This window comes from Arvicola amphibius, chromosome 1 (assembly GCF_903992535.2).
Source record: "Arvicola amphibius chromosome 1, mArvAmp1.2, whole genome shotgun sequence".
Classification (NCBI taxonomy): domain Eukaryota; kingdom Metazoa; phylum Chordata; class Mammalia; order Rodentia; family Cricetidae; genus Arvicola; species Arvicola amphibius.
The window spans coordinates 54,820,725-54,836,470 of record NC_052047.1 but is presented as its reverse complement, the minus strand read 5'-3'; the positions used below and the strand labels follow the sequence as shown (position 1 = coordinate 54,836,470).

Below are 15,746 nucleotides of genomic sequence, written 5' to 3'. Positions count from 1 at the left end.
GCAATTGAAGTAGTAGATTTCTTATATTCTGATGCTTGATACTCAGACAATATGAAGAATTTTTTATTCGGCTATATAGGAGTTAAGTTTTTACTGTTGAACTCCCATATGAAATAGGCATTATCATGTCTTAGTAATACTGCATCTTTTGTTAGCATGCTTTGTTCTACCTATAATCTATTTGTATTGTTAATATCAGTGTTAACATTGACTCAATAAAAGTTAATTAGAGTGGGGCTAGTGGGGGAAGTCTAGAGTGTACGTTGTTTACCTGTCTGAAATGACTCCCCAGATGCTGTGAGACAAGCAGTGCAGAAGCATCTTCTCCAAGGCTGGCTGCGCTTCACCGAAGGAAATATATTGGAGTTACTTCATCGGTTAGATGTGGAAAATTCTTTTGATGTGGCAGTCTCTGTTCTTAATTCCTTATTCTCAGTGACTCCTCTCAGTGAACTGGTCGGAATCTGTAAAAACAATGATGACAGGTATATAATAAAGTATTTAAATCGAGCTTCCACAATTAAAATTGGTTTTCCCTCCTTGTACTTTCAGATTTCATCAGTATCTTTTATCTGTCCCTCATTTCTTTCATGAATATCTTTTTTTCCCCCTGGTATAAGAACTCATTACTTTTTGTCAACTACCGCTTCATTTGTGCCCTTTCATTTTGTAATTTTATTTTTGTATTACATTTACCGTGAAAACATCCCCAAATGTACATTCTTGCCACATTAAGCTTATTTAAAGCATCTTAAGTTTCTTTTCTTAATAATTTTTTGGATGGGTCATTTATTGACTTAGTAATTAAAATACTTAGTTATTGAAGGAAATCTATATCTTATTCCATTCTTCTGCTTTTCAACTGCCCGTAAAAATAATGCTCTCTTATTCTCTTCTAAATGAAGGAAGTTGATTCCAGTGGAAACATTAACTCCTGAACTTGCTTTGTATTGGCGCACCCTTTGTGAATATTTGAAATCAAAAGGAGATGAAGGTGAAGAGTTTTTAGAGCAGATTTTGCCAGAGCCTGTAGTATATGCAGAGTATTTACTGAGGTAAAATTTTTCTTTTGGTTTGAACTGTACTTACATTGCTCATGTGCCGATCTCATAGCCCTCTTATTTAAAGTCATCTTTGGAAAAAAGTTTAAAAAACTGTTTTATTCAAGTAGGTATAAATGGGTGTGTTCATTGAGTGTTTCTCAAGAGTCTGTTGTATGGTTAGTATATTGAATGTTTATACTATCCCTGTCTCAGTGACTCAACATTAGCAGCTGATTAGTGTGGCTTTCCCTGATAAAACTTTTTTTCTTGATTGAATTTTATCTAATATTCACATATGATGAATTTTTTCCCCCAAGACAGGGTTTTGCTGGAGTTTTAGAGCCTGGCCTGGAACTAGCTCTTGTAGACCTCTTGTGGCCTCGAACTCACAGAGATCCACCTGCCTCTGCCTCCTGAGTGCTGGGATTAAAGGCGTGTACCACCACTGCCCAGCCATGATGAAATTCTTAAAAATTATTTTGAAGCACGATTAATAAAAACTCAGAGAAATTGGGGTTCAGCCTGAAGGTCAGAAAAGCAAAATAGCCAGCCACTAACTCTTACCTCTATCTCAATCTGAAAATGGTGATCCTGCCTCCAGGAATCTCAGAACGAGACTGAATCAGCAAGCTATCTCCTCCCATTTTATAATCCTCTTAGTTCTGGGATTAAAAGCGTGTTTCATGTTTCTGGTTTCTATGGCAAGCTAGTGTGTCTACTGGAGTTAAAGGAGTGTGTAATTGGTGGCTGGTTTTACTTTTCTGATCCTCAGACAAGTTTGATTTATTAAGATACAAGTTAAGTGCCACTACATTATTTGTAAGATGTACAAAAACAGGTATCATGATGGTTAGATTTGGTGCATGGACTACTGTCAGAATCATAGAATAGTGATATATGACCAGTTTTAGTATAATGTCTTTTTTGATTAATAATACACTAAAAATAAAACAACTTACCTTTAAAATTTTATTTTTCTAAATTATCTGTCTTGGCTAATTCTATGTCAACTTGACCTCAGCTAGAATCATTTTGGAAGAGGGAACCTCAGTTGGAGTAATGCTCCCACTAGATTGACCTGTGATGGTACATTTTCTTGGTTGATGGTTGATTTGGAAGGGCATAGCTTACCATTCTTGGGCTGGTTGGTGGTCCTGCTTCTATAAGAAAACAGGCAGAGCAAGCCATGGGGAATAAGCATTTCTCCATGACTTATACATCAGCTCTTGCTGCTAGGTTCCTGCCCTGTTTGAGTTTTTGACATAACTTGTTTCAGTGATGTACTGTAGTGTGAAACAGGAAATAAACCATTTCCTCCCCAAGTTACTTTTTGTCATGATGTTTTATCATAATAGACAACCAACTAAGACAATATAATTTCTATTTCAGTGTAAAATTAAAAAATACTTAAAATTCAAATATAGAGGTAAATTTATTCTTTCATCCCCAGTCCCATCAATCATTGTAGAGTTAACAACAAAATAATTAGAGTGTGAATTTTCAAATCTTTTTCTCTACGTTTTAAATGCACATGTAAGTTTCCTTTTGAAAACAGAGCATATTTTACACACACACACACACACACTTTTTTTCTGGGTTTTATTTTTTTTTTTGACCTGTATATGAAATCATTGTTGGTATGTGGTGTTACACTATTCGAGTGCCTTGTGTGCTTTGTAAGTGCACTTCCCCTGAGTTACGTCTACTTTATTCTACTTATTTTAGTTACGTCCAGAGCTTCCCAGTAGTTAATGAAGAACAGAGAGGTAATTTTACCTACATTGGAAATTTGATGACAAGAGAATTTATATGTCAGCAATTGATTCTAATTATAAAATCTCTGGATACCAGTGAAGAAGGAGGAAGGTATGTCTAAATGTTAACATTTGATCTAATTTCTTTTAATTTCATTTATTTAGTAACCTACCTTGGTTTAATTTTTAAAAGATAATTCTGATTTTAATTTTAGTGTAACTATAAATGATGATGATAATCAGGCTTTTTAAAGAATAACTTTTATTGAATAATTTCATATCCCTCTCAAGATTCTTCCCATTCCTTTTGATCCTCATCATGTTCCTTCTACCCTGAGCTCCTGCTTCCCCATTATGGGCAGCATTCCACCAAGTGCACTCCAGAAGAATAATGATTCTCCTTCCCCTAGTAGCTATCTACTGTGGTAGCTTCTCACCTGGGGGGGGGGGGGATAGGGCCTAAGGAGCCCTCACCCCATCTGCACTGGAGTGTTGGCTGCAGGTCACCTGCAAATAACCACAGCTGCCTTGATCTCATGAGTGTAACAGCCAAGTCTTGTCTAGAGGGCAACTGGGCAGCTTATCACTCCCTCTTAACTCTGGCTAAATCCCTATGTTTAAATACAGTTTGTTACAGTATGACTAGATCTGTCTAATCTAGAAGTGCTATAAAATTTTCTTTCCCATTTCTGTATATTGAAACGTATATACACACATATAGTTAGTTAATTAATATTAGGGTTTAATCTGAGAAATGTGTTAGGTGATTTTGTTGGTGTACAAGCGTAGTATATAAATTTAGATGTTATAGGTTAATTGTTCATTGTGGTCGTTTGGTATATAATTAGAAGATGACAAAGTATGTATGAGGTTGTTGCAAATATAACTTTCATAGTAGTAGTATGCTGAGTATACACTACGGTAATGGTAAAGATTACATTATGATAATTATATAAACCAGTAGCAGTCATTTAACATTAAGTATGATGTGTTGTATATAATTGCATATACTGTACTCTTACATGTATGGCAATATATGTTTGTTTACACCAGCATTACTAGAGAAATGGCATTTACGTACAGCATTATTAGGGCTACTATATATCATTAAGCATTTGATATTTTCTAACTCCATAATGATTTTCTGGGACTTCCATTGGGTATGTGGCCTAATGTTTACTCAAACATCATTATGTGGCACATGATTGCATGTGTATGCATGTTTCTGTGGGTATATATGTATATAATCCTAGTATAATTTCAGAGTAAGTAATTTCCAAGTTTTTGGTTTAAAATATTTATTGCAAAGAGAGCAAGTAGTGCTATGTAGAAGATTTGATTCACCACTCCCCCCAAATTTTTGTTAATTTAAGATCAAGGTATAAAAATATAATTTATATGTGTATTTTTAAATCAGTTGGAGAATATGAGGGTTTTTTTTTTAACCTAAAGTTTGTATGTATGGAGTTTTGTACTTATGTTTGTAAACAAAAGTAAAAACTAAAACAGATGTAAAGAGAAATGTTAGAGAAAATGTATTTTCAGTTGGCAAGATGGCCCAGGGGTTAAAGGTTCTTGCTGTCAAACCCGATGACTTTTATTTGATTCTTGGAACCTTCAGGGTAGAAGGAGAAAACTAATTCCTGTAATTTCTTCTCTGATCTCCACATTCACTTCTAGGCTTGTGTCCTCCCACGTATGCATACAGAAAATAAAGAAAAAATGTTTAAAAATATAAATAATGTATTTTGTCAGAGTGGTAGTTTAAAAAGATCTTTTTGATTACAGGAAACGACTGCTGGCTATTTTGCAGGAGACTCTTATACTGCCTACAACCCCAATTTCCTTAGTTACTTTTATTGTTGAGATACTCCTCCACATCATCTTAGACGATAATAAAAGGATACAGATTGTAAGTGTTTTTCTTTTTGATATAGTTAAGAAACTTTGATCAGTGACATCCAAGAGTCACAATTTCTCTTTAGCACCCTTGCCTTTGATTGTATTAGTGTTGTCCAACATGTTGCAAAAAGGAAGAAGAGCACATTTTTCTTACACAGTTTAAAACACTTCTTAGCATGCCTGTTACTTTGAATCAATGCAGCAGGTCTGGGAGGAGGGAACAATTGGGATGAGGTTTTATTTGTAATTATTGGGAACTAGTGTGTTGAAGGAAGACTTGAACTATGTATTCCTTAGTTGTGGCGTTGGGTAAGTTTTTAGCCTATTTTACTCATCTGCAAAACCTTTTTTTGTAAAAAAATACCTGATGTAAACTTTTAGTAATGCTCATAAAGTGTTTGATAGACACACAAGTCTGTTGAATGTGCTATAATAGTTCCAGAAATGAGGTCTAACCCCTTGGGGATAGTTAGCAAAAAGAAATATATTTGTATTGATTAATGAAAACCAATTGCTTGTTGGTTGGTTAAAATTGAGTTTGTCCAAATCTCTCCTTACATATTTTTAAAGCTTTTTTAAAATATTTTTTATTAAAAACTTTACTTTTTATTTTACATGTCAACCCTAGCTCTTCCTCCCTCCCTCCCCTTCACCTGCTTCCCTACCCTCCCATCTTCCTATACCATTCCTAATTAGTGGTTATCTAGAATTTCCTTATTCAGATGGGAGGCACCCTTTTTGAACTAGCGAATTCCAAGTGACTCTGAAAGGAAAGTCATTATTATCATTGCTTATTGCTTATATTGTGTACTAAAGGGAGAAAAAAAATTGTTTCTTTTTTTTTAAAATTTAACTTCCACAAAACTGAAGGAGTTAAAAATTTTAGATTATAGAGAGTAATCTTAGGGTACAATAGTTCAGTTTTTCTACTTTTTAAATACTGCATTAGCGATAATTTGTCTTTAGTATCCATATGACTTAAATTAGTACTTTTTAGTCAAATAATACATCTGACTAAACTGTTCAGTTCTTTTGTTTGTTCATTTGGCTTTTTGTTTTGTTTTTATTTTTATTTATTTATTTTGAGATAGCGTTTCATTTTGTGTAGTCTTAGCTGTTCTGGAACTAGCTCTGTACACCAGGCTGGCCTTAAACTCACAGAGACCCTCTTGCCTGTACCTCCAAGTGTGGTGATACCTTGTTTGTATAAATAAAGCTTGCTGCTAGTTAACCATATCACTTCCTGTCTGTCTGTACAGACTAGCTCTTCCCTCTGATCTTCAGGTAAGCTTTATTTTTACAAACAAGATAGCACCACATTTGAAAAATACACATGGAATTGTGCCAGAAGAAGCACTTGAGGCGGCAACTGCCTGAAGGCAGAGCCAGTCAGGTCTAGGTAGGGTAAGTCCTGTGGCATTTGGAACCCAGGTGCCTGTGGAGTTTGGACTGTGGCGTTTGTTGCAGAGAGCCTGCAATAACAGCAACGACAAAAACCCTAAACTCGCTTAGATGCTTAGGGACTAAGAGTGAAGAACCTAGCCATCTGGGTGGTAACTCTAGGGGGAGCCCTGCATGCAGCCCCAGTGGCTGCAAGCCACAGACAAGCGACTCTTTTGTGCGTGTGTGCCCCACATTGGGTGCCAAAATGTAGCATGAGTTCTAATAGGTGTTAATAATAAAAGCCAAGAGTCAGATATAGGGTCAATGATGAGAGATGAGAGAGATGAAGAACCAAACCATAGCCACCTTTCCTACTCAGCTTCTCAGCAGAAAAGAAAATAAAGTCAGTCTCCTCCCACCTTATCACTAGCTCTGCCCTCTGATCTTCAGGCAAACTATTTGTACAAACAAGATAGCACCACACCCAAATGCTGGGATTAAAGGCATGAAGGTGATTATATTCCAGTCTTATTGTTCGATTTTTTTTTTTTTTTTTTTTGGTTTTTCGAGGCAGGGTTTCCCTGTAGTTTCTAGAGCCTGTCCTGGAACTAGACCAGGCTGGCCTCGAACTCAGAGATCCTCCTGCCTTTACCTCCCGAGTGCTGGGATTAAAGGCGTGCGCCACCACCGCCCGGCTTATTATTCGATCTTTGTATTAGTTGCTGTGTTGTTGCTATGGCCAAATGCCTGTTATAATGGTTACTCATATCAACTTGTCAAGATTTAGAATAAACTAGATGACAGACCTAGGTATGTTTGTGAGACAGTTTCTATATTGGGTTAGACATGATGGCACCATTTTATGGGCTAAGGTTCTGAGCTGACAGAGTGTAAACCAGCATTCACTTTGCTTTTTGATGCTAGTACAATGTGACTGCTTCATGCTCCTTTTGCCATTCCCTCCCCTCAGTGGTAGACTGTCAGTTTCACACTGAACCAACACGAATGGTTCCTTCCTTCAGTTGTTTTTGTCCCGGCTGTAAGTAAGTAATACAAGTGTCAAGAAGCATGGGGAGGAAATGGGGGGAGGGAAAGGAGAAAGTAAGGGAGGGAGGGTTTGTTTTTCCTTGATGGTACAGTCTGTCTTGATGGGGAAGGCATGGTGCTGAGAAAAAACATGAGAATTGGTCAGTCACATTTTGTCCACAGAAAGCAGAGAGGCGAATCCGATGCTCAGTTAGGTTATTACTCCTTTTTGGCTTTTGACTTAGTATAGCTCCCTAGCGTGTGGGATAGTAAAGCCACATTTAGATTGTTTCTTCCCTCAGTTAAACCTCTTCAAAAATACCCTTACTGGCATGTCCAAAGGGGTGTCTCCTAAATGATTCCAAATGTAGCCAGGTTGGTATAAAATTAATTAACCTTTGCAGGCTATCTCTTCTCAAGCACAGTCACTTTATGGTCAGTTGTTCCAGGCAGGCAGCGTTGCTCTTTTATGGCATCTGTATTACTGGGCTGTTCACCGAAAGAGTCACCAGCTTGGGGAGTATCTGAAAACCCCCATGGTGACTATCAGGTGATACCAAGTCGAATCAAATGGACAAGATGAACCAGCACATTCTTTACTTAGGATTGTGTAACAAATGAGTATGTATGACTTTTAGATAATTCTTCTGCTGTCTTTCAAAGATGACATTTGCTTGTCAAGATGACAATTTGATGTAGCTGTTTGTTTTCATTTGCTTGTATAAAACATGGCTTACAGTTTGTATTTTGAATTATTACTATCAGGTCACAGAAATTATCTCAGAGATTCGTGCACCCATCATTACTGTTCATGTTGATCCATCTGATACTAGAAAGAAGGAACTCAAGGTAAGTCTCTTCTAAATCAAAGGTATGCTTTAGTGATGTCCTTGTTGCCTCCTGCTAGACTGCTCAGAAATATTCTCATCAAGTCAAGTCTTTAAGTGTTATACTCTAAGGGTATGCAAATCATTACCAGATTACAACAGATTAGCTGATCTGTGTTTCAGGAAAATGAAATCTTATATTTGACTGCTTCAATCCTGAGTCTTTTTTGATACTGTGACACATGTTAATTTTTGTGTCGCTGATCAATTTCTATCTTTTTTTTAGATGGCTGAAATAAAAGTTAAGCTTATTGAGGCTAAAGAAGCTTTGGAAAATTGCATTGCTGTACAGGATTTTGACCAGGCATCAAAATTAAAAGAAGAGATAAAAACTTTGGAAGATGCCAAAATAAACTTGCTAAAAGAGACAGAGCAACTTGAAATTAAAGAAGTTCACACAGAAAAGGTATATGTCATTTTTTTATACTAAATTTTTATATCAACAAACATTTTCTTTAATTCATTAAACTACCCGAATGTATTTACTTTGGAGGGAGTTGTGACAATACCATGAATTAAAATGAAAAAAGACTTTAATTTTGAAACTTCCATTTTATTTTTTAGACTTGTGATGTTTGAGACACCTCTTTACATAGCTCTGACTGGCCTGGAACTTGCTTTGTAGAACAAGCTGGCCTTGAACTAATGGCGATCTACTTGTCTATGCCACCACAACCACACCTGACATTTTTGGACTTGGAAAAATACCTTTAATTTTTATAGCTAGGACTTGTTCCTTTGTCATGTTTAACCCTGAAATTTGAATACGTTCTTCCTTCTCAGAAAACTAGTCCTCTAGTGATTTCCTTAGGCATTTTTATTTATTTTCAGTGAATGGTTTAAAAAGGAATTGCATCTATCTTTCCCTTTTGTGAAAGGAGGTCCATGACTTTTTTTATTGCTAGGATAAAACATCTTTGGTGAAGAAATACTTATCTTCTTTGGTAAATGGACATATGCGTAGTTAGAAAAAAAAAAGCAGCTTTGTTATTTTTCTTTAAACTTATTTATGTGTATGAGTATTTTGCTTGCATGTGTGTATGTGTATCGTGTATGCCGGGTGCTCGTGGCGGTCAGAAGAGAACATTAGATCCTCAGGAACTGGAGTTTTAGATGGTTACAAGTTGCTATGTGGGTGCTAGGACCAGATCTGGTCCTCTGCAAGAAGAACAAGTACTAAGAACCACTGAAAGTCTTCCCAGTCACAACTTTGTTATTTATTTTTAATGAAACACTTGATATTTAGTAATATTTGAAGTTTTTCTATTTTTTAACTTAGTCATTTGACAAATTTTCTCTTAAAAGGATTATGTCTTTGGTCATCAATTTATTTTAGCATATGATAGAATGTATCAGTTTGTGTGTTTTATGTTTTTAAAGATCTTGTCTTTGTATTAATGAACATACTTATAATTGCACTTATTTTTGTTTGCTCGTTTTTTTTCTTTGTTTGTTTTTTGTTTTTTTGAGAAAGGATTTCTATGTGTAACGGTCTTGGCTGTCCTGGAACTCGCTTTATAGACCAGACTGGCCTCAAACTCGCAGAGATCTTCTGCCTCTTCTGCCTCTTCTGCCTCTATCTTCCAAGTGTTGTGATTAAAGCAATGCACCACCACCACCTGACTATAATTGCACTTTTTATTTGGGAAGTGCTTAAGACAGTGCTGAACAAGAAAGCGTACTGTGTATAAGAGAGTTTTAGAGTTAATTGTGCATCCTTAAACTCCCTAGTTATAAACATATGCTAACCTAACACTTCACCTTCCAATGAGAATGTCTCATTTATTTTTATGGTCAGTAGCTTATTTATAATATGTGGCCTATCCTAGCCTATTAAATTTGAGATAACAATAACAACAACAAAAATTAAAACAATACAACCGGGTGGTGGTAGCACATGCCTTTAATCCCAGCACTCGGGAGGCAGAGGCAGGCGGATCTCTGAGTTTGAGGCCAGCCTGGTCTACAAGAGCTAGTTCCAGGACAGGCTCCAAAGCTACAGAGAAGCCCCGCCTTAGAAAACTAAAAATAAGTAGGTAAGTAAATAAATAAATAAAATTTCAAATTAAGAAACTGTTTGAAAAAGTGTGATGGTGTGTATCTGTAATATTAGTGCTTTCAGTCCTGGGTCAAGGCCATCTTGGGCTATATAAGTGAGGCCCTGTTTTACAAATCCAATGGATCCAATGGAGAGGTAGCTCAGTAATGAGAGTGCCTGCCTAGCACATGGAAGCCCCTCCTAGCCTTGTCCCGACCCCACCTGCTTCTCCCCAAAGATAAGGAAAACATTTGTAAAAGTGGTCTGCCTGATTAATAATCTCTTGACTTCTTTGAATATTGAGTGTCTTTTTGTCTTATTTGGGAGCCATAGCTATTATAATTCTAATATAATAGAAGTTGTGATATCAGGAAACCGGAAACTTTATTGAGAGATGTGTATATGTAGAATGCTACTGGTTTCCCCAGAGGAAGAAGTAGATTAGCCTGAGATGTGAAGAAATTTAACTTGCTCGGCTTTTCTTTGTTATGAGACACTAGCTAAGAAAACAGTTGGGAGGGAAGGAGGGTTTTTTTGTTTTTGGTTCATAGTTCAGGGGTTTCTACACATTAGGGTTGAGAGGATGTGGTAGAATAGAGTGGCTCCTGTTGTGTGATGTTTTACTTTTTCTACTCATTCGTGGTCCCACCACTCAACTCCCAAATAAATTACACATGGAGGCTTTTTCTTAGTGAGAATGTCCAGCCTTAGCCTGGTGTTTTTCTAGACAGCTTCTCTTAAGTATCCCGATTACCTTTTGCCTCTGGGCTTTTCCCTTTTCTTACTCCTGCACATCTTACTTTCACTCTTACTCCATGGCTGGCTGGGTGGCTGCCCCTGATGTCCTCTTCTTCCTTGTTGCTCTTTCTGTTTATTCTCTCTGCCTGCAAGCCCCTCCTATCCTTGCTCCTACCTTGCTCTTGGCCATTCATTTCTTTATTAGACCATCAGGTGTTTTAGGCAGGCAAAGAAGCACAGTTTCACAGAGTTAAATAAATACAACACAAACAAAAGGAATATATCTTTACACCAATAAACAAATGCTCCACAGCATAAACAAAAGTAACACACCTTAAAATAATATATTCCCCCAAAGGCTCCCATCCTGACTGACAGGGAGCCAAAGGCCGAAGCTGTTTTTTCCTTTCCTGCCTTGTATTCTTGTTCAGGTTTCTACCCTGTGGGTTGGTGCCACTTGTATTCAGAGTGGGTCTTCCATTCTTTGTCTTTGAAAAAAAACCCTCAAAGATACATCCAATGATGTGCTTTACTAATGTTTACTAGCTGATTCTCAGCCTAATCCAAGTTGTTACAAGGTTAATCATCAGTCATAGTACAGACTAACAAGTTAAAGGATGGTTTTTCTGTAGTAAGCTAGTCAGGTGATTATCTCTTCAAATTCTTTACAAATGTGAATTCATTATTCTAATTGCCCCCAAATCCTACTATCTTTCAAACCTAAGTAGTTAACTCTGAATTTATACGTTTAACACACTTTGTCTTGTCTCTTCTTAATGAATAGTTAAGGAAATGTAGATGTTGTAATGATATGTTTGATGGCCCAGAGTTTTAAAAAGGTGCTTGTTTTACTTCAAAACTTTAGGTTTACGTGGAGACAGGATTGGATAGAAAATAGATAAATCAGAGGAACTATTAAGGACCAGATAAATGAAAGGCCTCAGATAGTCAATATTAAAAAAAAAAAAAAACTACATTATTCAGAGATGATGGTGGATACAGGAATATTTTATTTATTTATTTTTTCTCATGGTTTATTTTTTTATATTTAAAAATTTCCATCTCCTCCCCTCCTCCTCCCCCTTCCCTCCCCTCCTCCTCCCCCTTCCCTCCCCTCCTCCTCCCCCTTCCCTCCCCTCCTTCTCCCCCTTCCCTCCCCTCCCCTTCACCCATACCTCCTCTCCCTCCCTCTCAAGGCCAAGGAGCCATCAGGGTTCCCTACTCTATGCTAAGACCAAGGTCCTCCCAACTCCCCCCAGGTCCAGGAAGGTGATTGACCAAGCTGAGAAGGCTCCCACAGAGCCCGTCCATGCAGAAGAGTCAGAGCCCAGCGCCATTGTCCTTTGCTTCTCAGTCAGCCCCTACTGTTGGCCACATTCAGAGAGACGGGTTTGGTCGCATGATCCATCAGTCCCATTCCAACTGGAGTTGGTGATCTCCCATTAGTTCTGTCCCACCGTCTCCATGAGTGAACACACCCCTCACGTTCCTGACTTTCTTTCTCATGTTCTCTCTCCTTCTGCTCCTCATCAGGACCTTGGGAGCTCAGTCCAGTGCTCCAATGTGGGGCTCAGTCATTTTCTTCATCTATCGCCAGATGGAGGTTCCCTCATGGTCCTGACTTTCTTTCTCATGTTCTCTCTCCTTCTGCTCCTCATCAGGACCTTGGGAGCTCAGTCCGCTGCTCCAATGTGGGGCTCTGTCATTTTCTTCATCTATCGTCAGGTGGAGGTTCTATGGTGATATGCAAGAAATTCATCAGTATGGCTATAGGAACTGGCCTTTTCAGGCTCCCTCTCCTCAGCTGCCCAAGGAACTAACTGGGGGCGTCTCCCTGGAAACCTGGGAACCCCTCTAGGGTCAAGTCTCTTGACAACCCTCAGGTGGCTCCTTAAATTAAGATATATGCTTCCCTGCTCCCATATCCACCCTTCTTGTATCCCAAGCATCCCATTCCTCCGAGCTCCCCCCATTCTCCCCTTCACACTTTTCTCTCCCCTTCACACTTTTCTCTCCCCATCTTCCCTTGGCCCAGTCGCGCCCAACCCTCAAGTTCCCAATTTTGCCTGGCGATCGTGTCTACTTCCAATATCCAGGAGGATTATTATATCTTTTTTTGGGAGTTCACCTTCCTATTATCTTCTCAAGGATCCCAAATTTATAGGCTCGATGTCCTTTAATTATGGCTAGAAACCGATTATGAGTGAGTACATCCCATGTTCATCTTTTTGGGTCTGGGTTACCTCACTCAGAATAGTGTTTTCTATTTCCATCCATTTGCCTGCAAAATTCAAGATGTCATTGTTTTTTACCGCTGAGTAGTATTCTAGCATGTATATATTCCACAGTTTCTTCATCCATTCTTCCACTGAAGGGCATCTAGGTTGTTTCCAGGATCTGGCTATTACAAATAATGCTGCTATGAACATAGATGAGCATATGCTTTTGTAGTATGATTGGGCATCTCTTGGGTAGATTCCCAATAGTGGAATTGCTGGGTCCTGGGGTAGGTTGATCCCGAATTTCCTGAGAAACCGCCACACTGCTTTCCAAAGTGGTTGCACAAGTGTGCATTCCCACCAGCAATGGATGAGTGTACCCCTTACCCCACAACCTCTCCAGCAAAGGTTATTATTGGTGTTTTGGATTTTAGCCAATCTGATAGGTGTAAGATGATATCTCAAAGTTGTTTTGATTTGCATTTCCCTGATAGCTAGGGAGGTTGAGCATGACCTTAAGTGTCTTTTGGCCATTTGAACTTCTTCTGTTGAGAATTCTCTGTTCAGTTCAGCGCCCCATTTTTTAATTGGGTTAATTGGCATTTTACCGTCTAGTCTCTTGAGTTCCTTATATATTTTAGAGATCAGACCTTTGTCAGTTGCAGGGTTGGTGAAGATCTTTTCCCATTCAGTAGGCTGCCTTTGTGTCTTAGTGACAATGTCCTTTGCTTTACAGAAGCTGCTCAACTTCAGGAGGTCCCATTTATTCAATGTGGCCCTTAATGTCTGTGCAGCTGGGGTTATGCATAGGAAACGGTTCCCTGTGCCCATTTGTTGTAGAGTACTTCCCACTTTCTCCTCTATCAAGCTCAATGTGTTCAGATTAATATTGAGGTCTTTAATCCATTTGGACTTGAGTTTTGTGCATGGTGATAGATATGGATCTACTTTCATTCTTCTACAGGTTGGCATCCAGTTATGCCAGCACCATTTGTTGAAGATGCCCTCTTTCTTCCACTGTGTACTTTTGGCTCCTTTATCAAAAATCAGGTGTTCGTAGGTTTGTGGTTTAAGATCCGGGTCTTCTATACGATTCCATTGGTCAACTTCTCTGTTTTTATGCCAATACCAAGCTGTTTTCAATACTGTAGCTTTGTAATAGAGTTTGAAGTCAGGGATGGTAATGCCTCCAGAAGTACCTTTATTGTATAAGATTTTTTTTGGCTATCCTGGGTTTCTTGTTTTTCCATATAAAGTTGATTATTGTCCTCTCAATCTCTGTGAAGAATTTTAATGGGACCTTGATTGGGATTGCATTGAATCTATAGATTGCTTTTGGTAGAATTGCCATTTTTACTATGTTGATCCTCCCAATCCACGAGCAGGGGAGATCCTTCCATTTTCTGGTATCCTCTTCAATTTCTTTCTTCAAAGACTTAAAGTTCTTGTCAAATAAATCTTTCACTTCCTTGGTTAGAGATACTCCCAGATATCTTATGCTATTTGTGGCTATTGTGAAAGGTGATACTTCACTGATTTCCCTCTCTGCTTCCTTATCCTTTGTGTATAGGAGGGCGACTGATTTTTTGGAGTTGATCTTGTAACCTGCCACGTTACTGAAGGAGTTTATCAGCTGTAGGAGTTCTTTGGTGGAGTTTTTGGGGTCGCTTATGTATACTATCATATCATCTGCAAATAATGAAAGCTTAACTTCTTCCTTTCCAAATTGAATCCCCTTGATTCCCTTATGTTGTCTTATTGCTATTGCTAGAACTTCAAGCACTATATTGAAGAGATAAGGAGAGAGTGGACAGCCTTGTCGTGTTCCTGAATTTAGTGGGATACCCTTGAGTTTCTCTCCGTTTAATTTGATGTTAGCTGTCGGCTTGCTGTAAATAGCTTTTATTATATTTAGGAATGACCCTTGTATCCCTAATCTCTCAAAGACCTTTATCATAAAGGGGTGCTGAATTTTGTCAAATGCTTTTTCAGCATCTAATGAGATGACCATATGGTGTTTTTCCTTCAGTTTATTTATATGATGGATTACATTGATAGATTTTCGTATGTTGAGCCAGCCCTGCATCTCTGGGATGAAGCCTACTTGATCGTAATGGATAATTTTTCTAATGTGTTCTTGGATTCTGTTTGCCAGTATTTTATTGAGAATTTTTGCGTCAATGTTCATGAGTGAGATTGGCCTGTAATTCTTTCTTGGTTGAGTCTTTGTGTGGTTTAGGTATCAGGGTAACTGTAGCTTCATAGAAGAAATTTGGCAGTGACTCTTGTGTTTCTATATTATGAAATACCTTAAGGAGTATAGGTATTAGGTCTTCTTGGAAGTTCTGGTAGAATTCCGCATTGAAACCATCTGGTCCTGGGCTCTTTTTGGTAGGGAGGTTTCTGATAACAGTTTCTAATTCTTTGCGACTAACAGGACGATTTAGAGCATTTACCTGGTCCTGGTTTAACTTTGGTATATGGTATTTATCTAAAAAACTGTCCATTTCTTTTACATTTTCCAATTTTGTGGCATACAGGCTTTTGTAGTAAGATCTAATGATTCTCTGAATTTCCTCTGTGTCTGTGGTTATGTCCCCCTTTTCATTTCTGATCTTGTTAATTTGCGTGTTCTCCCTCTGCCGTTTGATTAGTTTGGCTAAGGGTTTGTCAATCTTGTTGATTTTCTCCAAGAACCAGCTTCTTGTTTCATTCTTTGGATTGTTTTCTGTGTTTCTATTTTGTTGATTTCTGCC

At 38.1% G+C, this 15,746-nt stretch overlaps 1 protein-coding gene across 1 annotated transcript in view; it reads left to right on the top strand.

Moving 5' to 3' along the window:
* Ncapg (non-SMC condensin I complex subunit G) overlaps nt 1-15,746 on the top strand; it is a 37,994-nt gene that overhangs the window by 4,839 nt on the left and 17,409 nt on the right. The window contains exons 6-11 of the mRNA XM_038314962.1: nt 293-485; nt 906-1,055; nt 2,769-2,909; nt 4,586-4,709; nt 7,874-7,957; nt 8,222-8,401. Of these exons, the coding sequence (XP_038170890.1) occupies nt 293-485; nt 906-1,055; nt 2,769-2,909; nt 4,586-4,709; nt 7,874-7,957; nt 8,222-8,401 (872 nt within the window). The remainder of the gene's footprint in view (nt 1-292; nt 486-905; nt 1,056-2,768; nt 2,910-4,585; nt 4,710-7,873; nt 7,958-8,221; nt 8,402-15,746) is intronic.